Here is a 15,479-nt window from a genome sequence, read left to right as displayed (position 1 = left end):
GCCCCAAATTTGCTGTGGGCGCTTCTTGGGGGCTCCTGATGAAAGAGCAAGTGGCCCCATGTCTCTAGGACAAAGTTGAAATTTCACCCCATAGACTTGCATTGAAATAAGGCTGAAGCTAGGGTTAGGGTTAGGGTTAGGGTTCCTCAAGTACTAGAAGCCCCAGATTTGCTGTGGGCGCTTCTTGGGGGCTCCTGATGAAAGAGCAAGTGGCCCCATGTCTCTAGGACAAAGTTGAAATTTCACCCCATAGACTTGCATTGAAATAAGGCTGAGGCTAGGGTTAGGGTTAGGGTTAGGGTTCCTCAAGTACTAGAAGCCCCAAATTTGCTGTGGGCGCTTCTTGGGGGCTCCTGATGAAAGAGCAAGTGGCCCCATGTCTCTAGGACAAAGTTGAAATTTCACCCCATAGACTTGCATTGAAATAAGGCTGAAGCTAGGGTTAGGGTTAGGGTTAGGGTTCCTCAAGTAGTAGAAGCCCCAAATTTGCTGTGGGCGCTTCTTGGGGGCTCCTGATGAAAGAGCAAGTGGCCCCATGTCTCTAGGACAAAGTTGAAATTTCACCCCATAGACTTGCATTGAAATAAGGCTGAAGCTAGGGTTAGGGTTAGGGTTAGGGTTAGGGTTCCTCAAGTACTAGAAGCCCCAAATTTGCTGTGGGCGCTTCTTGGGGGCTCCTGATGAAAGAGCAAGTGGCCCCATGTCTCTAGGACAAAGTTGAAATTTCACCCCATAGACTTGCATTGAAATAAGGCTGAAGCTAGGGTTAGGGTTAGGGTTCCTCAAGTACTAGAAGCCCCAAATTTGCTGTGGGCGCTTCTTGGGGGCTCCTGATGAAAGAGCAAGTGGCCCCAATTCTCTAGGACAAAGTTGAAATTTCACCCCATAGACTTGCATTGAAATAAGGCTGAAGCTAGGGTTAGGGTTAGGGTTAGGGTTCCTCAAGTAGTAGAAGCCCCAAATTTGCTGTGGGCGCTTCTTGGGGGCTCCTGATGAAAGGGCAAGTGGCCCCATGTCTCTAGGACAAAGTTGAAATTTCACCCCATAGACTTGCATTGAAATAAGGCTGAAGCTAGGGTTAGGGTTAGGGTTAGGGTTCCTCAAGTACTAGAAGCCCCAAATTTGCTGTGGGCACTTTTTGGGGGCTCCTGATGAAAGAGCAAGTGGCCCCATGTCTCTAGGACAAAGTTGAAATTTCACCCCATAGACTTGCATTGAAATAAGGCTGAAGCTAGGGTTAGGGTTAGGGTTAGGGTTAGGGTTCCTCAAGTACTAGAAGCCCCAAATTTGCTGTGGGCGCTTCTTGGGGGCTCCTGATGAAAGAGCAAGTGGCCCCATGTCTCTAGGACAAAGTTGAAATTTCACCCCATAGACTTGCATTGAAATAAGGCTGAAGCTAGGGTTAGGGTTAGGGTTAGGGTTCCTCAAGTACTAGAAGCCCCAAATTTGCTGTGGGCACTTCTTGGGGGCTCCTGATGAAAGAGCAAGTGGCCCCATGTCTCTCGGACAAAGTTGAAATTTCACCCCATAGACTTGCATTGAAATAAGGCTGAAGCTAGGGTTAGGGTTAGGGTTCCTCAAGTACTAGAAGCCCCAAATTTGCTGTGGGCGCTTCTTGGGGGCTCCTGATGAAAGAGCAAGTGGCCCCATGTCTCTAGGACAAAGTTGAAATTTCACCCCATAGACTTGCATTGAAATAAGGCTGAGGCTAGGGTTAGGGTTAGGGTTAGGGTTCCTCAAGTACTAGAAGCCCCAAATTTGCTGTGGGCGCTTCTTGGGGGCTCCTGATGAAAGAGCAAGTGGCCCCATGTCTCTAGGACAAAGTTGAAATTTCACCCCATAGACTTGCATTGAAATAAGGCTGAAGCTAGGGTTAGGGTTAGGGTTAGGGTTCCTCAAGTAGTAGAAGCCCCAAATTTGCTGTGGGCGCTTCTTGGGGGCTCCTGATGAAAGAGCAAGTGGCCCCATGTCTCTAGGACAAAGTTGAAAGTTCACCCCATAGACTTGCATTGAAATAAGGCTGAAGCTAGGGTTAGGGTTAGGGTTAGGGTTAGGGTTCCTCAAGTACTAGAAGCCCCAAATTTGCTGTGGGCGCTTCTTGGGGGCTCCTGATGAAAGAGCAAGTGGCCCCATGTCTCTAGGACAAAGTTGAAATTTCACCCCATAGACTTGCATTGAAATAAGGCTGAAGCTAGGGTTAGGGTTAAGGTTCCTCAAGTACTAGAAGCCCCAAATTTGCTGTGGGCGCTTCTTGGGGGCTCCTGATGAAAGAGCAAGTGGCCCCATGTCTCTAGGACAAAGTTGAAATTTCACCCCATAGACTTGCATTGAAATAAGGCTGAAGCTAGGGTTAGGGTTAGGGTTCCTCAAGTACTAGAAGCCCCAAATTTTCTGTGGGCGCTTCTTGGGGGCTCCTGATGAAAGAGCAAGTGGCCCCATGTCTCTAGGACAAAGTTGAAATTTCACCCCATAGACTTGCATTGAAATAAGGCTGAAGCTAGGGTTAGGGTTAGGGTTAGGGTTCCTCAAGTAGTAGAAGCCCCAAATTTGCTGTGGGCGCTTCTTGGGGGCTCCTGATGAAAGAGCAAGTGGCCCCATGTCTCTAGGACAAAGTTGAAAGTTCACCCCATAGACTTGCATTGAAATAAGGCTGAAGCTAGGGTTAGGGTTAGGGTTAGGGTTAGGGTTCCTCAAGTACTAGAAGCCCCAAATTTGCTGTGGGCGCTTCTTGGGGGCTCCTGATGAAAGAGCAAGTGGCCCCATGTCTCTAGGACAAAGTTGAAATTTCACCCCATAGACTTGCATTGAAATAAGGCTGAAGCTAGGGTTAGGGTTAAGGTTCCTCAAGTACTAGAAGCCCCAAATTTGCTGTGGGCGCTTCTTGGGGGCTCCTGATGAAAGAGCAAGTGGCCCCAATTCTCTAGGACAAAGTTGAAATTTCACCCCATAGACTTGCATTGAAATAAGGCTGAAGCTAGGGTTAGGGTTAGGGTTAGGGTTAGGGTTCCTCAAGTAGTAGAAGCCCCAAATTTGCTGTGGGCGCTTCTTGGGGGCTCCTGATGAAAGGGCAAGTGGCCCCATGTCTCTAGGACAAAGTTGAAATTTCACCCCATAGACTTGCATTGAAATAAGGCTGAAGCTAGGGTTAGGGTTAGGGTTAGGGTTAGGGTTCCTCAAGTACTAGAAGCCCCAAATTTGCTGTGGGCACTTTTTGGGGGCTCCTGATGAAAGAGCAAGTGGCCCCATGTCTCTAGGACAAAGTTGAAATTTCACCCCATAGACTTGCATTGAAATAAGGCTGAAGCTAGGGTTAGGGTTAGGGTTAGGGTTAGGGTTCCTCAAGTACTAGAAGCCCCAAATTTGCTGTGGGCGCTTCTTGGGGGCTCCTGATGAAAGAGCAAGTGGCCCCAATTCTCTAGGACAAAGTTGAAATTTCACCCCATAGACTTGCATTGAAATAAGGCTGACGCTAGGGTTAGGGTTAGGGTTAGGGTTCCTCACGTACTAGATGCCCCAAATTTTCTGTGGGCGCTTCTTGGGGGCTCCTGATGAAAGAGCAAGTGGCCCCATGTCTCTAGGACAAAGTTGAAATTTCACCCCATAGACTTGCATTGAAATAAGGCTGAAGCTAGGGTTAGGGTTAGGGTTAGGGTTCCTCAAGTACTAGAAGCCCCAAATTTGCTGTGGGCGCTTCTTGGGGGCTCCTGATGAAAGAGCAAGTGGCCCCATGTCTCTAGGACAAAGTTGAAATTTCACCCCATAGACTTGCATTGAAATAAGGCTGAGGCTAGGGTTAGGGTTAGGGTTAGGGTTCCTCAAGTACTAGAAGCCCCAAATTTGCTGTGGGCGCTTCTTGGGGGCTCCTGATGAAAGAGCAAGTGGCCCCATGTCTCTAGGACAAAGTTGAAATTTCACCCCATAGACTTGCATTGAAATAAGGCTGAAGCTAGGGTTAGGGTTAGGGTTAGGGTTCCTCAAGTAGTAGAAGCCCCAAATTTGCTGTGGGCGCTTCTTGGGGGCTCCTGATGAAAGAGCAAGTGGCCCCATGTCTCTAGGACAAAGTTGAAAGTTCACCCCATAGACTTGCATTGAAATAAGGCTGAAGCTAGGGTTAGGGTTAGGGTTAGGGTTCCTCAAGTACTAGAAGCCCCAAATTTGCTGTGGACGCTTCTTGGGGGCTCCTGATGAAAGAGCAAGTGGCCCCATGTCTCTAGGACAAAGTTGAAATTTCACCCCATAGACTTGCATTGAAATAAGGCTGAAGCTAGGGTTAGGGTTAGGGTTAGGGTTCCTCAAGTATTAGAAGCCCCAAATTTGCTGTGGGCGCTTCTTGGGGGCTCCTGATGAAAGAGCAAGTGGCCCCATGTCTCTAGGACAAAGTTGAAATTTCACCCCATAGACTTGCATTGAAATAAGGCTGAAGCTAGGGTTAGGGTTAGGGTTAGGGTTCCTCAAGTATTAGATGCCCCAAATTTGCTGTGGGCGCTTCTTGGGGGCTACTGATGAAAGAGCAAGTGGCCCCATGTCTCTAGGACAAAGTTGAAATTTCACCCCATAGACTTGCATTGAAATAAGGCTGAAGCTAGGGTTAGGGTTAGGGTTAGGGTTAGGGTTCCTCAAGTACTAGAAGCCCCAAATTTGCTGTGGGCGCTTCTTGGGGGCTCCTGATGAAAGAGCAAGTGGCCCCATGTCTCTAGGACAAAGTTGAAATTTCACCCCATAGACTTGCATTGAAATAAGGCTGAAGCTAGGGTTAGGGTTCCTCAAGTACTAGAAGCCCCAAATTTGCTGTGGGCGCTTCTTGGGGGCTCCTGATGAAAGAGCAAGTGGCCCCATGTCTCTAGGACAAAGTTGAAATTTCACCCCATAGACTTGCATTGAAATAAGGCTGAAGCTAGGGTTAGGGTTAGGGTTAGGGTTCCTCAAGTATTAGATGCCCCAAATTTGCTGTGGGCGCTTCTTGGGGGCTCCTGATGAAAGAGCAAGTGGCCCCATGTCTCTAGGACAAAGTTGAAATTTCACCCCATAGACTTGCATTGAAATAAGGCTGAAGCTAGGGTTAGGGTTAGGGTTAGGGTTCCTCAAGTACTAGAAGCCCCAAATTTGCTGTGGGCGCTTCTTGGGGGCTCCTGATGAAAGAGCAAGTGACCCCATGTCTCTAGGACAAAGTTGAAATTTCACCCCATAGACTTGCATTGAAATAAGGCTGAAGCTAGGGTTAGGGTTAGGGTTAGGGTTCCTCAAGTACTAGAAGCCCCAAATTTGCTGTGGGCGCTTCTTGGGGGCTCCTGATGAAAGAGCAAGTGGCCCCATGTCTCTAGGACAAAGTTGAAATGTCACCCCATAGACTTGCATTGAAATAAGGCTGAAGCTAGGGTTAGGGTTAGGGTTAGGGTTCCTCAAGTACTAGAAGCCCCAAATTTGCTGTGGGCGCTTCTTGGGGGCTCCTGATGAAAGAGCAAGTGGCCCCATGTCTCTAGCACAAAGTTGAAATTTCACCCCATAGACTTGCATTGAAATAAGGCTGAAGCTAGGGTTAGGGTTAGGGTTCCTCAAGTACTAGATGCCCCAAATTTGCTGTGGGCGCTTCTTGGGGGCTCCTGATGAAAGAGCAAGTGGCCCCAATGTCTCTAGGACAAAGTTGAAATTTCACCCCATAGACTTGCATTGAAATAAGGCTGAAGCTAGGGTTAGGGTTAGGGTTAGGGTTCCTCAAGTACTAGAAGCCCCAAATTTGCTGTGGGCGCTTCTTGGGGGCTCCTGATGAAAGAGCAAGTGGCCCCATGTCTCTAGGACAAAGTTGAAATTTCACCCCATAGACTTGCATTGAAATAAGGCTGAAGCTAGGGTTAGGGTTAGGGTTAGGGTTAGGGTTCCTCAAGTACTAGAAGCCCCAAATTTGCTGTGGGCGCTTCTTGGGGGCTCCTGATGAAAGAGCAAGTGGCCCCATGTCTCTAGGACAAAGTTGAAATTTCATCCCATAGACTTGCATTGAAATAAGGCTGAAGCTAGGGTTAGGGTTAGGGTTAGGGTTCCTCAAGTACTAGAAGCCCCAAATTTGCTGTGGGCGCTTCTTGGGGGCTCCTGATGAAAGAGCAAGTGGCCCCATGTCTCTAGGACAAAGTTGAAATGTCACCCCATAGACTTGCATTGAAATAAGGCTGAAGCTAGGGTTAGGGTTAGGGTTAGGGTTCCTCAAGTACTAGAAGCCCCAAATTTGCTGTGGGCGCTTCTTGGGGGCTCCTGATGAAAAAGCAAGTGGCCCCATGTCTCTAGCACAAAGTTGAAATTTCACCCCATAGACTTGCATTGAATAAGGGTTAACGATAAGCCTGAAACTAGGGTTAGGGTTTTGGGGTTCCTCAAGTACTAGAACTCCCAAATCTGGCGTGGGCGCTTCTTGGGGGCTCCTGATGAAAAAGCAAGTGGCCCCATGTCTCTAGGACAAAGTTGAAATTTCACCCCATAGACTTGCATTGAATTAGGGTTAACGATAAGCCTGAAACTAGGGTTAGGGTTTTGGGGTTCCTCAAGTACTAGAAGTCCCAAATTTGGCGTGGGCGCTTCTTGGGGGCTCCTGATGAAAAAGCAAGTGGCCCCATGTCGCTAGGACAAAGTTGACCTTTGGCGCCACATACTTGCATTGCATTAGGGTTAGGGTTAAGGCTGGAATTAGGGTTAGGGTTTCGGGGTTCCTCATGCGCTAGAAGCCCCACAGGCGCCCTTGGTAACATCTCGGTACGGTACGGGTCGGTATTGACGCATTTCCACGGGCCCCAGCACGGTCCCAGGGGTTACGATTTTGGTACCTGCCTCCTTGGGGTTCGAAGCGAGCAGAGCTGACACCGTATGGGTGACGTAGCAATGTGCAGGGCACTGATTGGGTAAAAGTTTTGACGAAAGCCAAAGGCAGTCTCTCACGAAAGACCAAAACCGCCATTTTTTAAATGCCCCGCGTGTGGATTTTTACAGTTTCACGTATTAAAAACTGAAAAGATTATGAAACTGTGCCATGGGCGAACGTAGAACTACAGACGTTTCTGTTGTCTGTGGCCGAAGAAAAAGCTCAAAGAGAGCTGGACGGACGGAGCGACATGCAATGAAAAGCCTTCCTGGTTTCGCAGCCGGTGGCCGTCGCTGTACAGCGAAACAGTGTCCGGAGAAATAAAAAAATAAAAATGCCGAGCGACTACTGAAGCACCAAGGACTACAACAGTCGGAGTGGAACGAACAGAGAAAATGTTGGAGGTTTGTTCAGCCTAATTCGGATACGATGGAACACCGAAGCGGTGGCCAACGGGAGTGAGACGGGCTCGAGTCGGCCGGTGGACGACGAGAGAATAGTCGGCCACGACGATATTTGAAAACATGCTTGAGGACTGTAAATGTGTTTTGTAACATCAAACAACTTTAGTTTGAAGGCTATTTGCAAAGTAGAGCCGTTGAATCGTGTCGATAAAACGCTAGCCACCACCGCTAACTCCGTGCTCTGCTTGTGTTTTGTTCGCTGGCAGCGAAACTTAAGAGGCGGCGATTTTGGCTCGCAAGTTTCGTAAGTTTCACTCCTTTTAGCGATTTTTAAACGCTGCTCGCTTGTTAACGCCGGTCGAATAGAGTTGTTGCTGTTTTGTGCTTTGTGTGGTCCTAAGTTGTGCGGATATTCTTGTCTAATAATAAACAACTGTGAGACTCAAGGTGATCATTTCAGCGTCTACATTTTCTCTTCTAGGACAGTGTTTTGATACAAGTCAACAGTATGAAACAAAAATAATTCTAAGCCCTATGAAAATGTCTCGCACAAAACAAAACAAAACCACGGTTAATACAAAAAGTGAATCCTCTGGTTTCCGGGACACGGGAGGCACAAAAAAAACCTTCGGTTCGCCTTGCAACCGTGACTCCGCCCACGCTCAGGTGCTAGTCGGGCTTATGGAAATACCTTTCAACCAAGCTGTCCCGTACCGTGAAGGGCTGGCACTAGCCGCACAGAGCTAGTGGGTAAACGCCCAATATGATTATCCTTTAGCCACCAAAGTAGGGGCGTTGTTATCCATATTTCCTCCTAGAGGGAAAACAGAAAAAAAAGTCTCGTGTGCGGGAGCACCCAGGGAAACGCTGAGCTGACGTTCAGGAGCTGTGGCCAATCAGAAGCAAGTAGGGGCGGACCTTCGCTGATCACTGTTGCAGAGGGGAAGTAACGTGTTAGCCACTTGTGAGTGCCGTTTAGCCGGACGCAGCCTGCAGGACTGCTCCCCGGGGAGGCTGCTTGTAAGGGAGGAGCCCCCGGTATGTTAAGTATGCCGATGAGCCGTAATGTTAGACCCCGGCCCGGCTGCTAGAGCTGAACGACGGCTGTCATTAAGCATAAAAGCGGAGAGCGGAAGTTGTTCAACAGCGTTCACGTCGCGTTCTGTCCCGCCTCGGAGATAACAAGACTTTCCTGCCAGTCACTTGTCGGTTGACAGGTAAGAGGTGAGGGGAAATCCATACAGGCACGTTTCATTCACGATAATGTTTTTCAGTAATTATTTACAGTCGAGTGTTAGCCGACGCAACTAGCTAGCGAGTAGTTGCGCTAACATTACCGCTCTCTCCTCGCCGATTTGACGAATGACGAAGAGGGCTTGTGATCGCGCTTGGTCGTTTTCCATCTGCACAAATGAATACTGCTAATGTCCCTCTCGGCTGATACGTTGACAAAGTGGCTGTCTGTGGCACGCCGGCTAAATTAGCCTACTGTCGACCTTTCTCGGTAAACATGCTAACTCACCACCAGTCCAAATATACTCTGAACCGTAAAAGATGCACTCGGCGCTGTCTGCACAGAAGTTAGTTATAGGTCGGTGCCCATCTTGCGCAGACATCACTAAAATAGATGTTTGGAACACACAATGACGGTTTCACTTTCAGTATCCCATGCTCACTGTTTATAAATAACACAACACCGGTCTCCTGAGCTTCTCATGTGTAATATGGCCCCTTTTTTTGTTGCATAAATGAATTGACATAGGTCTGCATCGTCTGATCAATAGCTTTGTCATAATTGGCCATTTGTTTCCTTTAGATTACTGATCGTGCTCTTTAAATCATAACAATGTGGCATTTCAGTTAATGAACTGGAGCCAGTTGTAACCACCAAGTTCTCTTTAGTTAGTTTTGTGTTGTTACAATAGAGACACGCCTCACGGGCAACACACACACACACACGCAGGTTTTCATAGCACACTCCAGTAAATCTGTGTGAACAGTGGTTGGCCTGTTCTCTCAGAGATAACTGGCCAATGAGACCCTGATGCGCCAAGTCCAACACCAGGGCTCATTCTGATGGAGATCAGCGCTGCTTTATGCTACCTGTGACCAAAGTAAATACTATGTCTGTAAACTGAAGATGTTTCTGGCTTGTTTCTGGGCTTCCAAATGAAGAAACGGGCCTCAAAAGTTTGGTGTCGTGCCCCGGATTGGTTGGCCCTGGGACTACGTCTGATTGAGGACCACAGCAGTCGATTGGAGCAGATTCTTTTTCAGACAACTCCAGGTGCCTGAAACAAAAGGTGAGCAGAAAACATTTTATTCCATGTTAAATGACTGCACATTGGGCAGAACAAAAATAAATTGTCTGGATAAGATTATTCTCTGATCGCTAGAAGCATAAGCAATTTTCATTTGGAGAATGAATAATGATTGTTTGATTTTTACTTAAATGGTCACATCTCATCGGAGATAAAAGTGAAACATTGTCCTAGTTTAAGTTGAATCAGCTAGAATAAAAGATAAAATTATTGTAAGGTTGTTTTAATACCGGGCCTAGTCTGATGGGAAGTAATTGTCGGTTGTTGGCTCTAATGTCCACTTGTTGAAGTGTCCTTGGGCAAGACACTGAACCCTATATTGCTCCCAGTGGGGCAGGCAGCACCTTGCATGGACACGCCTATTGATGGGTGAATGAGAGGCATTGTAAAGCTGTGAAGGTGCTGAATGGCACCATATAAATGCAGTCCGCTTACCATATGAAATCCTTATGAGGACGCAGAGATGCGTTTATTTCTCCAAGACAAAGACGATGGAGATCCAGACTGTTTTCCCGCCTCGCATCAAAGCTGTGTCGTCGTGTTCTTTAAATCTCTTCCATTTAGTCATATCTGGATCTTATTGTGGTCACATGACTTTGCTCTGTTTCAAATTCATTCAAAGTGTCTTCTGTGTCATGTTATCCAGAGGGACGCCGGGTTGATCGAGCACAGACCTCATCTCATGGCTTCTTCATTAGAGTCTCACAGTGTTAACAACACCTGATGTTGATTCTTCAGCTTAGGGTCCTGGACTTTATAGACCAGCTCAACCAGTGGTGTGTGTTTGCACAGAGCGGGACGAGTAGACGACATGCAGTTGTCGGAGGTTCACAAACACCGGGGAGAAAGTTGTAAAAATACCTGAGTCGCTATTTTATTTAATCTGCTCTTTCTGCTTCCACTCCTGTTGTTTTTGTTTTTTTTAATGGAATCTGCAGTGCAGAAATCCAGACCCTTGCTGCCGTCTGTCCTGTCTGTCAGCTGTCAACTTAGCTGACAGTTGCATGCATACTTGAGTATGTAATGTAACTGTGCACTGCGTAAGTTGTACTTTTATGTACAGCTCCGTAGGAATGGGATCTCATGGTTGTTTCATTTGCAGTTCCAACTTGCATGAAGTTGTCAAACTGAATAGATGGCAGTGATCTTGAGTGGCAGGTTCTTCTTAGCTCTAGTCGTTGGAAAAGGAAGGAAGATGAAAATATTTTCAAAAAAACAACAACAACCACAACAATAGCTGCGTTTCCATGACCCCTAGAATTGCGCAAAACCTGAATATCACAATAGAAACCTGGTAATGGAAACAAAGGCCTAAACTTGAGAAAGCTCTCATATGGCTGAACGGTTTTGACGCCCTCATGAGGAGCTTTTGCAGACGTATCAGTATAGAGCTATATTGCAAAAAGTGTCATGGAAACACTGTTATCGCATTTACACATCAGTGGACATGACATACGGGGTCACGTGACCAGTTCACTTCAAGTGAAAACGACACGTTACGAAAACTGTAGCAACCTTCTTGTCCTTGACGGCAAACAAACGAAAGCAAACCGTGATTCTCGTAAATGGAAAGCGGGACGCGATTTTACGAGAATTGCGGCTTACGCGCTTCGCACCGTTCAATGGAAACACCTGCAGATCGCAGTTACGTTAGGAATATGGCTTTTATTTTTGTGATCAACTGTCACGGAGACGCAGCCACTGTGTGAAGCGTCGTTCTCAGCGCTGTGTTTCCTCCTCTCCAGGAGCCATGAGCAGCGAGCTGAACGTGCCGATGGGCTCGCCGGCCCCGGGGGTCTCTGAGCGTGCGCCCGACACTGGCGGCATGGACTACAGGGACTGGGTGCGGCGCAGCTACCTGGAGCTGGTCAGCTCCAACCACCACTCCGTCCAGGCGCTGTCGTGGAGGAAGCTGTACCTGAGCCGGGCCAAGCTGAAGGCCTCCAGCAGGACGTCGGCGCTGCTCTCCGGCTTTGCCATGGTCAGGCGCGTTTGCGCTGTGCACATTTCTAATTTTTTCATCCGTCATGGTTGACGACCTGGTGCACAGAAACTGCGCTGTGGGAAGGAAGTGGTTTTCGAGCTTCCTGTTTGTTTGCAGAAGGTTTTCGCATCTGATACCTCCAGCACAATTGACAACACGTGAGCAGCGTGAGAATGAGTTTGTCCTGAAAAAGCTCGACAGTCACAAGGGTTAAACAAAAAGAACATCTTCACGTTGAGCAACATAACGCCATTATTAGATCTCAGTCCAGTGTTAATCCCCTTCTGAACTCTTTATTTTTTATTGACTTCATCCATGCATTAATTACTGTTGTTATTTGTCTTATTATTTCATCCCTATTTATTTTGACTGAAACCGACCTTTTAGAATCATTCGTTTTCCGTCTATCAGGGCTGGTAACATTCCTCCGAAATTCAAATTCAAAATTCGAATTTTGGTCTTAAAAATCGCCCCGAATATGGAATACATTCACATATTACTATTCATATTGTTATATATTTTCCCCCAGAGAAAATTACTTATTGTAAAAACAGTCCATCGTTATAGCCACCAGAGGGCGCACACCATCAAACGTCAAGAAAAACTACCAATGTTCGTCAAACGCTGATTTATTTTCTGTCTTCAGACAAAATTCAAGCGCCATGTTCAACAATGTGACATTTAGTTGCAACTTCAGTGCGAATTATGCAAAAATGTTTCACTCTAAGAACCTGATAGCGTGGATTAATTTCCTGGACAATTTCCTGAAATCCTACTGCGTCCACTGTACTACTCGGCCGTATGTCTTTGCAAATGACTGCGGTTCAGTTTTTGGTGATTGCCTCTTGTCTGGCAGCGAGTAGAGAAGCGGTCGGGCTGTAGAAGGCTGTTAGCTTAGCTTGTTTGGATAGACTTTGTTCCATTCGGCGGGGTGCACATTGACTAAATGCCGCGTCAGATTTTCTGGTAGTGCAGTGATATGCCAACATAATCGCATAACTTACAAACAGCCTTGGATTTGTGGACAGCTTCACCTTCAACTGACCAGAATCCAAAAAAGCGCCACACAGCACTTTTCAAGTGATCGGGCTTAACGATCACTTTGTCCGGGGTGGAGTTGTTGGCTTCACCGGGGGGTCTTTGCTTCCTGGTTGTGACGTGTGACTGCAGCTGCACAGGCCACACAGGCTGATCCATAATATATTTTGCACAATAATCAAATATTACTTTTTACAGTCTAATGTAAAAAATTATCCATATATATCCAAAATCTGATTATTAATTTTCCAGCCCTACTGTCTCAGGCTGGTAAATTGTCTTGCAATGTCTTGTCCTACTTCACTTTCATACTTTTCTATCCTCATTGAAGTTGTAACATCTTGTCTTGACGTAGCTCTTCTGTCCCAGGTGGCCATGGTGGAGGCGGAGCTGCAGCCGCAGTACAACTACCCCCGCGCCCTCCTCATCGCCTTCAGCGTGTGCACCACGGTGCTGGTGGCCGTGCACCTCTTCGCCCTGCTCATCAGCACCTGCATCCTGCCCAACGTGGAGGCCGTCAGCAACATCCACAACCTCAACTCGGTCAGCGAGTCGCCCCACGAGCGCATGCACCACTACATCGAGCTGGCCTGGGGCTTCTCCACGGCGCTGGGCATCCTGCTCTTCCTGGCCGAGGTGGTGCTCCTCTGCTGGATCAAGTTCCTGCCCGTGGACTCCGCCGCGGTGGCCTCGGCCAAGCCGCCGACCACCGCCGCACCGAACAGCGGCTGGCAGGCGGCGCTGGCCTCCACCATCATCATGGTGCCGGTCGGGGTGATCTTCCTGGTGTTCACCGTTCACTTCTACCGCTCGCTGGTGCGCCACAAGACGGAGCGCCACCACCAGGAGATCGAGGAGCTGCACAAGATCAAGGTGCAGCTGGACGGCCACGACCGAGACCTGCAGACTGTGTGAGGAGGCGGGGGAGTTGTGCAACCTTGTGTTTTTACACGAGTGTCTTTTGTGGGTCTGTGGTTTACAGAAAAAAGGGCTATGGTTGTCGTCGTCGTCATTGTTACGTTTCTGCGCCGTCTTGTGGAGCAGTGAGGGGACTTCAGCCTCTCCCACTGTGAGGAGAGGGTTGAGCCTCAGGCTGCTGAGAGCAGAAGATACTTACCTTTAACACCATGATGCCAAAATATGCGTATATGATGTTTTTTTATATATATATTGTGCTTCCTGTCAGCCTCGCTGACGAGGCTCTCAACTCAACGCGTGTCAATTACTTAATATTTCAAAAGCTGTGAATGACAACTTGCTGTGCCAAAATAAGTGCAGACGTGAGTCAGAAACCTTGCCTGCTCCGCTCTCTCAAGTATCATCCCAACCATCACAATAATAAATGTAGTTCCTCTGCATGTTTACATGTATTTGAAGGTATAATATCCAGTGACAGGCTCCCACTCGTCATTGTGAACTCCGCGGGAGCAGCATGGCAGGATTACCAATGCAGTAAGTCCACAGCTCTCCTGAAAGCGGTTAAGTTAGCCTTCTGTTTGCAGCCCGCCCATCACTGGAACCCCGTAAAAGGTGACTGTGACCTTTTGACGTCACGAAGCCCTGAGTTCTGGAGCTCTACTTTAGCACAGACTTTGCAACAACAAAAAAAACTGAGGAAAGAAAAGGAAATAACGTACTGGAGTTGCACATGCGAGAAGTTCACTGACAGGTTGGAGACGCAGGTTCTTAATTTTAATGTTATAATGTTTGTAACGTGAGCTTTATGCACATGATGTCTGCAGATGTCTTTAAAAATGCCTGCGCGTGACCCAGTGTGCGAGAGCGGTGCCACGCTGCAGGGTTTCACTGTAAATGTTACTGCATTCTTTAAACTGTCTGTGCAGGGCGAGGGGGGGAAAGTTTGATATTTTCTAAAACTGCTTAAGATGTTCAGTTTTGAACGGTTATTTATGCGCGGCGTTCGCTCTGAGCCTCTCGTTCAACAGCTGAACAGCTTTACTTTCAGTCGGACGCCACTCAAAGTGCAGCTTTTTGCACGTTGCAGTCCAAATACAGTTGAAATTCTGCGTCTGACGGGTCACTTGAGTTGCGTCAAGAATGGTGGCATGAGCAAAAAAAAACAACTGACCTGCGCATTAATGTAAAGCTTAACTTAACATATGCCTGAATGTAAATGTTACTGCCTTCTAGGAGCTCTTTTGTTACGTATTTGGTTTTTCTTCTGTTTAAAGCACCAACTTTTGTCACATTCCAAATTGATGATGGACCAAAGTGTTTGCTTGGCTGTTTATGCTTCACCTGTCCCACATCCAGAAGTGCTCTTGTGGTTTGTTTGTTTGGAGGAAAGGTGTGTGTGTGTGTGTGTGTGTGTGTGTGTGTGTGTGTGTGTGTGTGTGTGTGTGTGTGTGTGTGTGTGTGTGTGTGTGTGTGTGTGTGTGTGTGTGTGCGTGCGTGCGTGCGTGCGTGCGTGCGTGTGTGTGTGCGGCCATGGGTACTGCCTGGAAATAAAATAAAATGTATTTATCTCTACCAGGGCTGTCACTTCTGTTGCTTTTTCTACCCGCGTTTTCATTCCTTTGCACTTGGGTTAAAATGGATTGATGGTTGAGTGTGTGAGATTGACCATTGTTGTACACTGTAAGAAATGCAATATTATGTTTTTGCTATGTTTATTTTAAAAACATATCACCTTTACATCGTTTTTGCGTTTTGGTTTCCATGAAATAATGTACTTGTCACTGTCTCTTAACCTCGGCTGCCGTGTTTTTAGCGAAGCCCATTTTGGACAAACGGCAATATTGCGCTGTTCACAAATGGACTAATTAGGTTTTCACACCCGTTGGTATTCAGCATAAAAATAAAATAATGTCCACAGTAGGCCACTAGAGGGAGACCGAGTAGTGAGTTTAGGTGAGCTTGATCGATCC

General features: G+C 47.4%; 1 protein-coding gene across 2 annotated transcripts; it reads left to right on the top strand.

The window, feature by feature from the left end:
* The first annotated feature begins 8,187 nt into the window (after positions 1-8,187).
* Positions 8,188-15,246, top strand: orai2 (ORAI calcium release-activated calcium modulator 2). 2 transcript variants are annotated; one of them, XM_076022503.1, is made up of 4 exons: positions 8,188-8,465; positions 9,389-9,551; positions 11,315-11,550; positions 12,961-15,246. In XM_076022503.1, exons 3-4 carry the CDS (start codon positions 11,320-11,322, stop codon positions 13,504-13,506), a joined length of 777 nt encoding a protein of 258 aa, XP_075878618.1. In that variant the 5' UTR covers positions 8,188-8,465; positions 9,389-9,551; positions 11,315-11,319; the 3' UTR covers positions 13,507-15,246. The 2 variants fall into 2 exon arrangements, with proteins under 2 accessions (XP_075878618.1, XP_075878617.1); XM_076022502.1 differs by lacking the exon at positions 8,188-8,465 and having other exon boundaries at positions 9,156-9,551.
* The last annotated feature ends 233 nt before the right edge of the window (positions 15,247-15,479 follow it).

Source organism: Nelusetta ayraudi, unplaced genomic scaffold (assembly GCF_046127955.1).
Source record: "Nelusetta ayraudi isolate G7.1 ecotype Tasmania unplaced genomic scaffold, CSIRO-AGI_Nayr_v1 ptg000011l, whole genome shotgun sequence".
NCBI lineage: Eukaryota > Metazoa > Chordata > Actinopteri > Tetraodontiformes > Monacanthidae > Nelusetta > Nelusetta ayraudi.
This window is presented reverse-complemented; position numbering and strand designations above follow the sequence as displayed.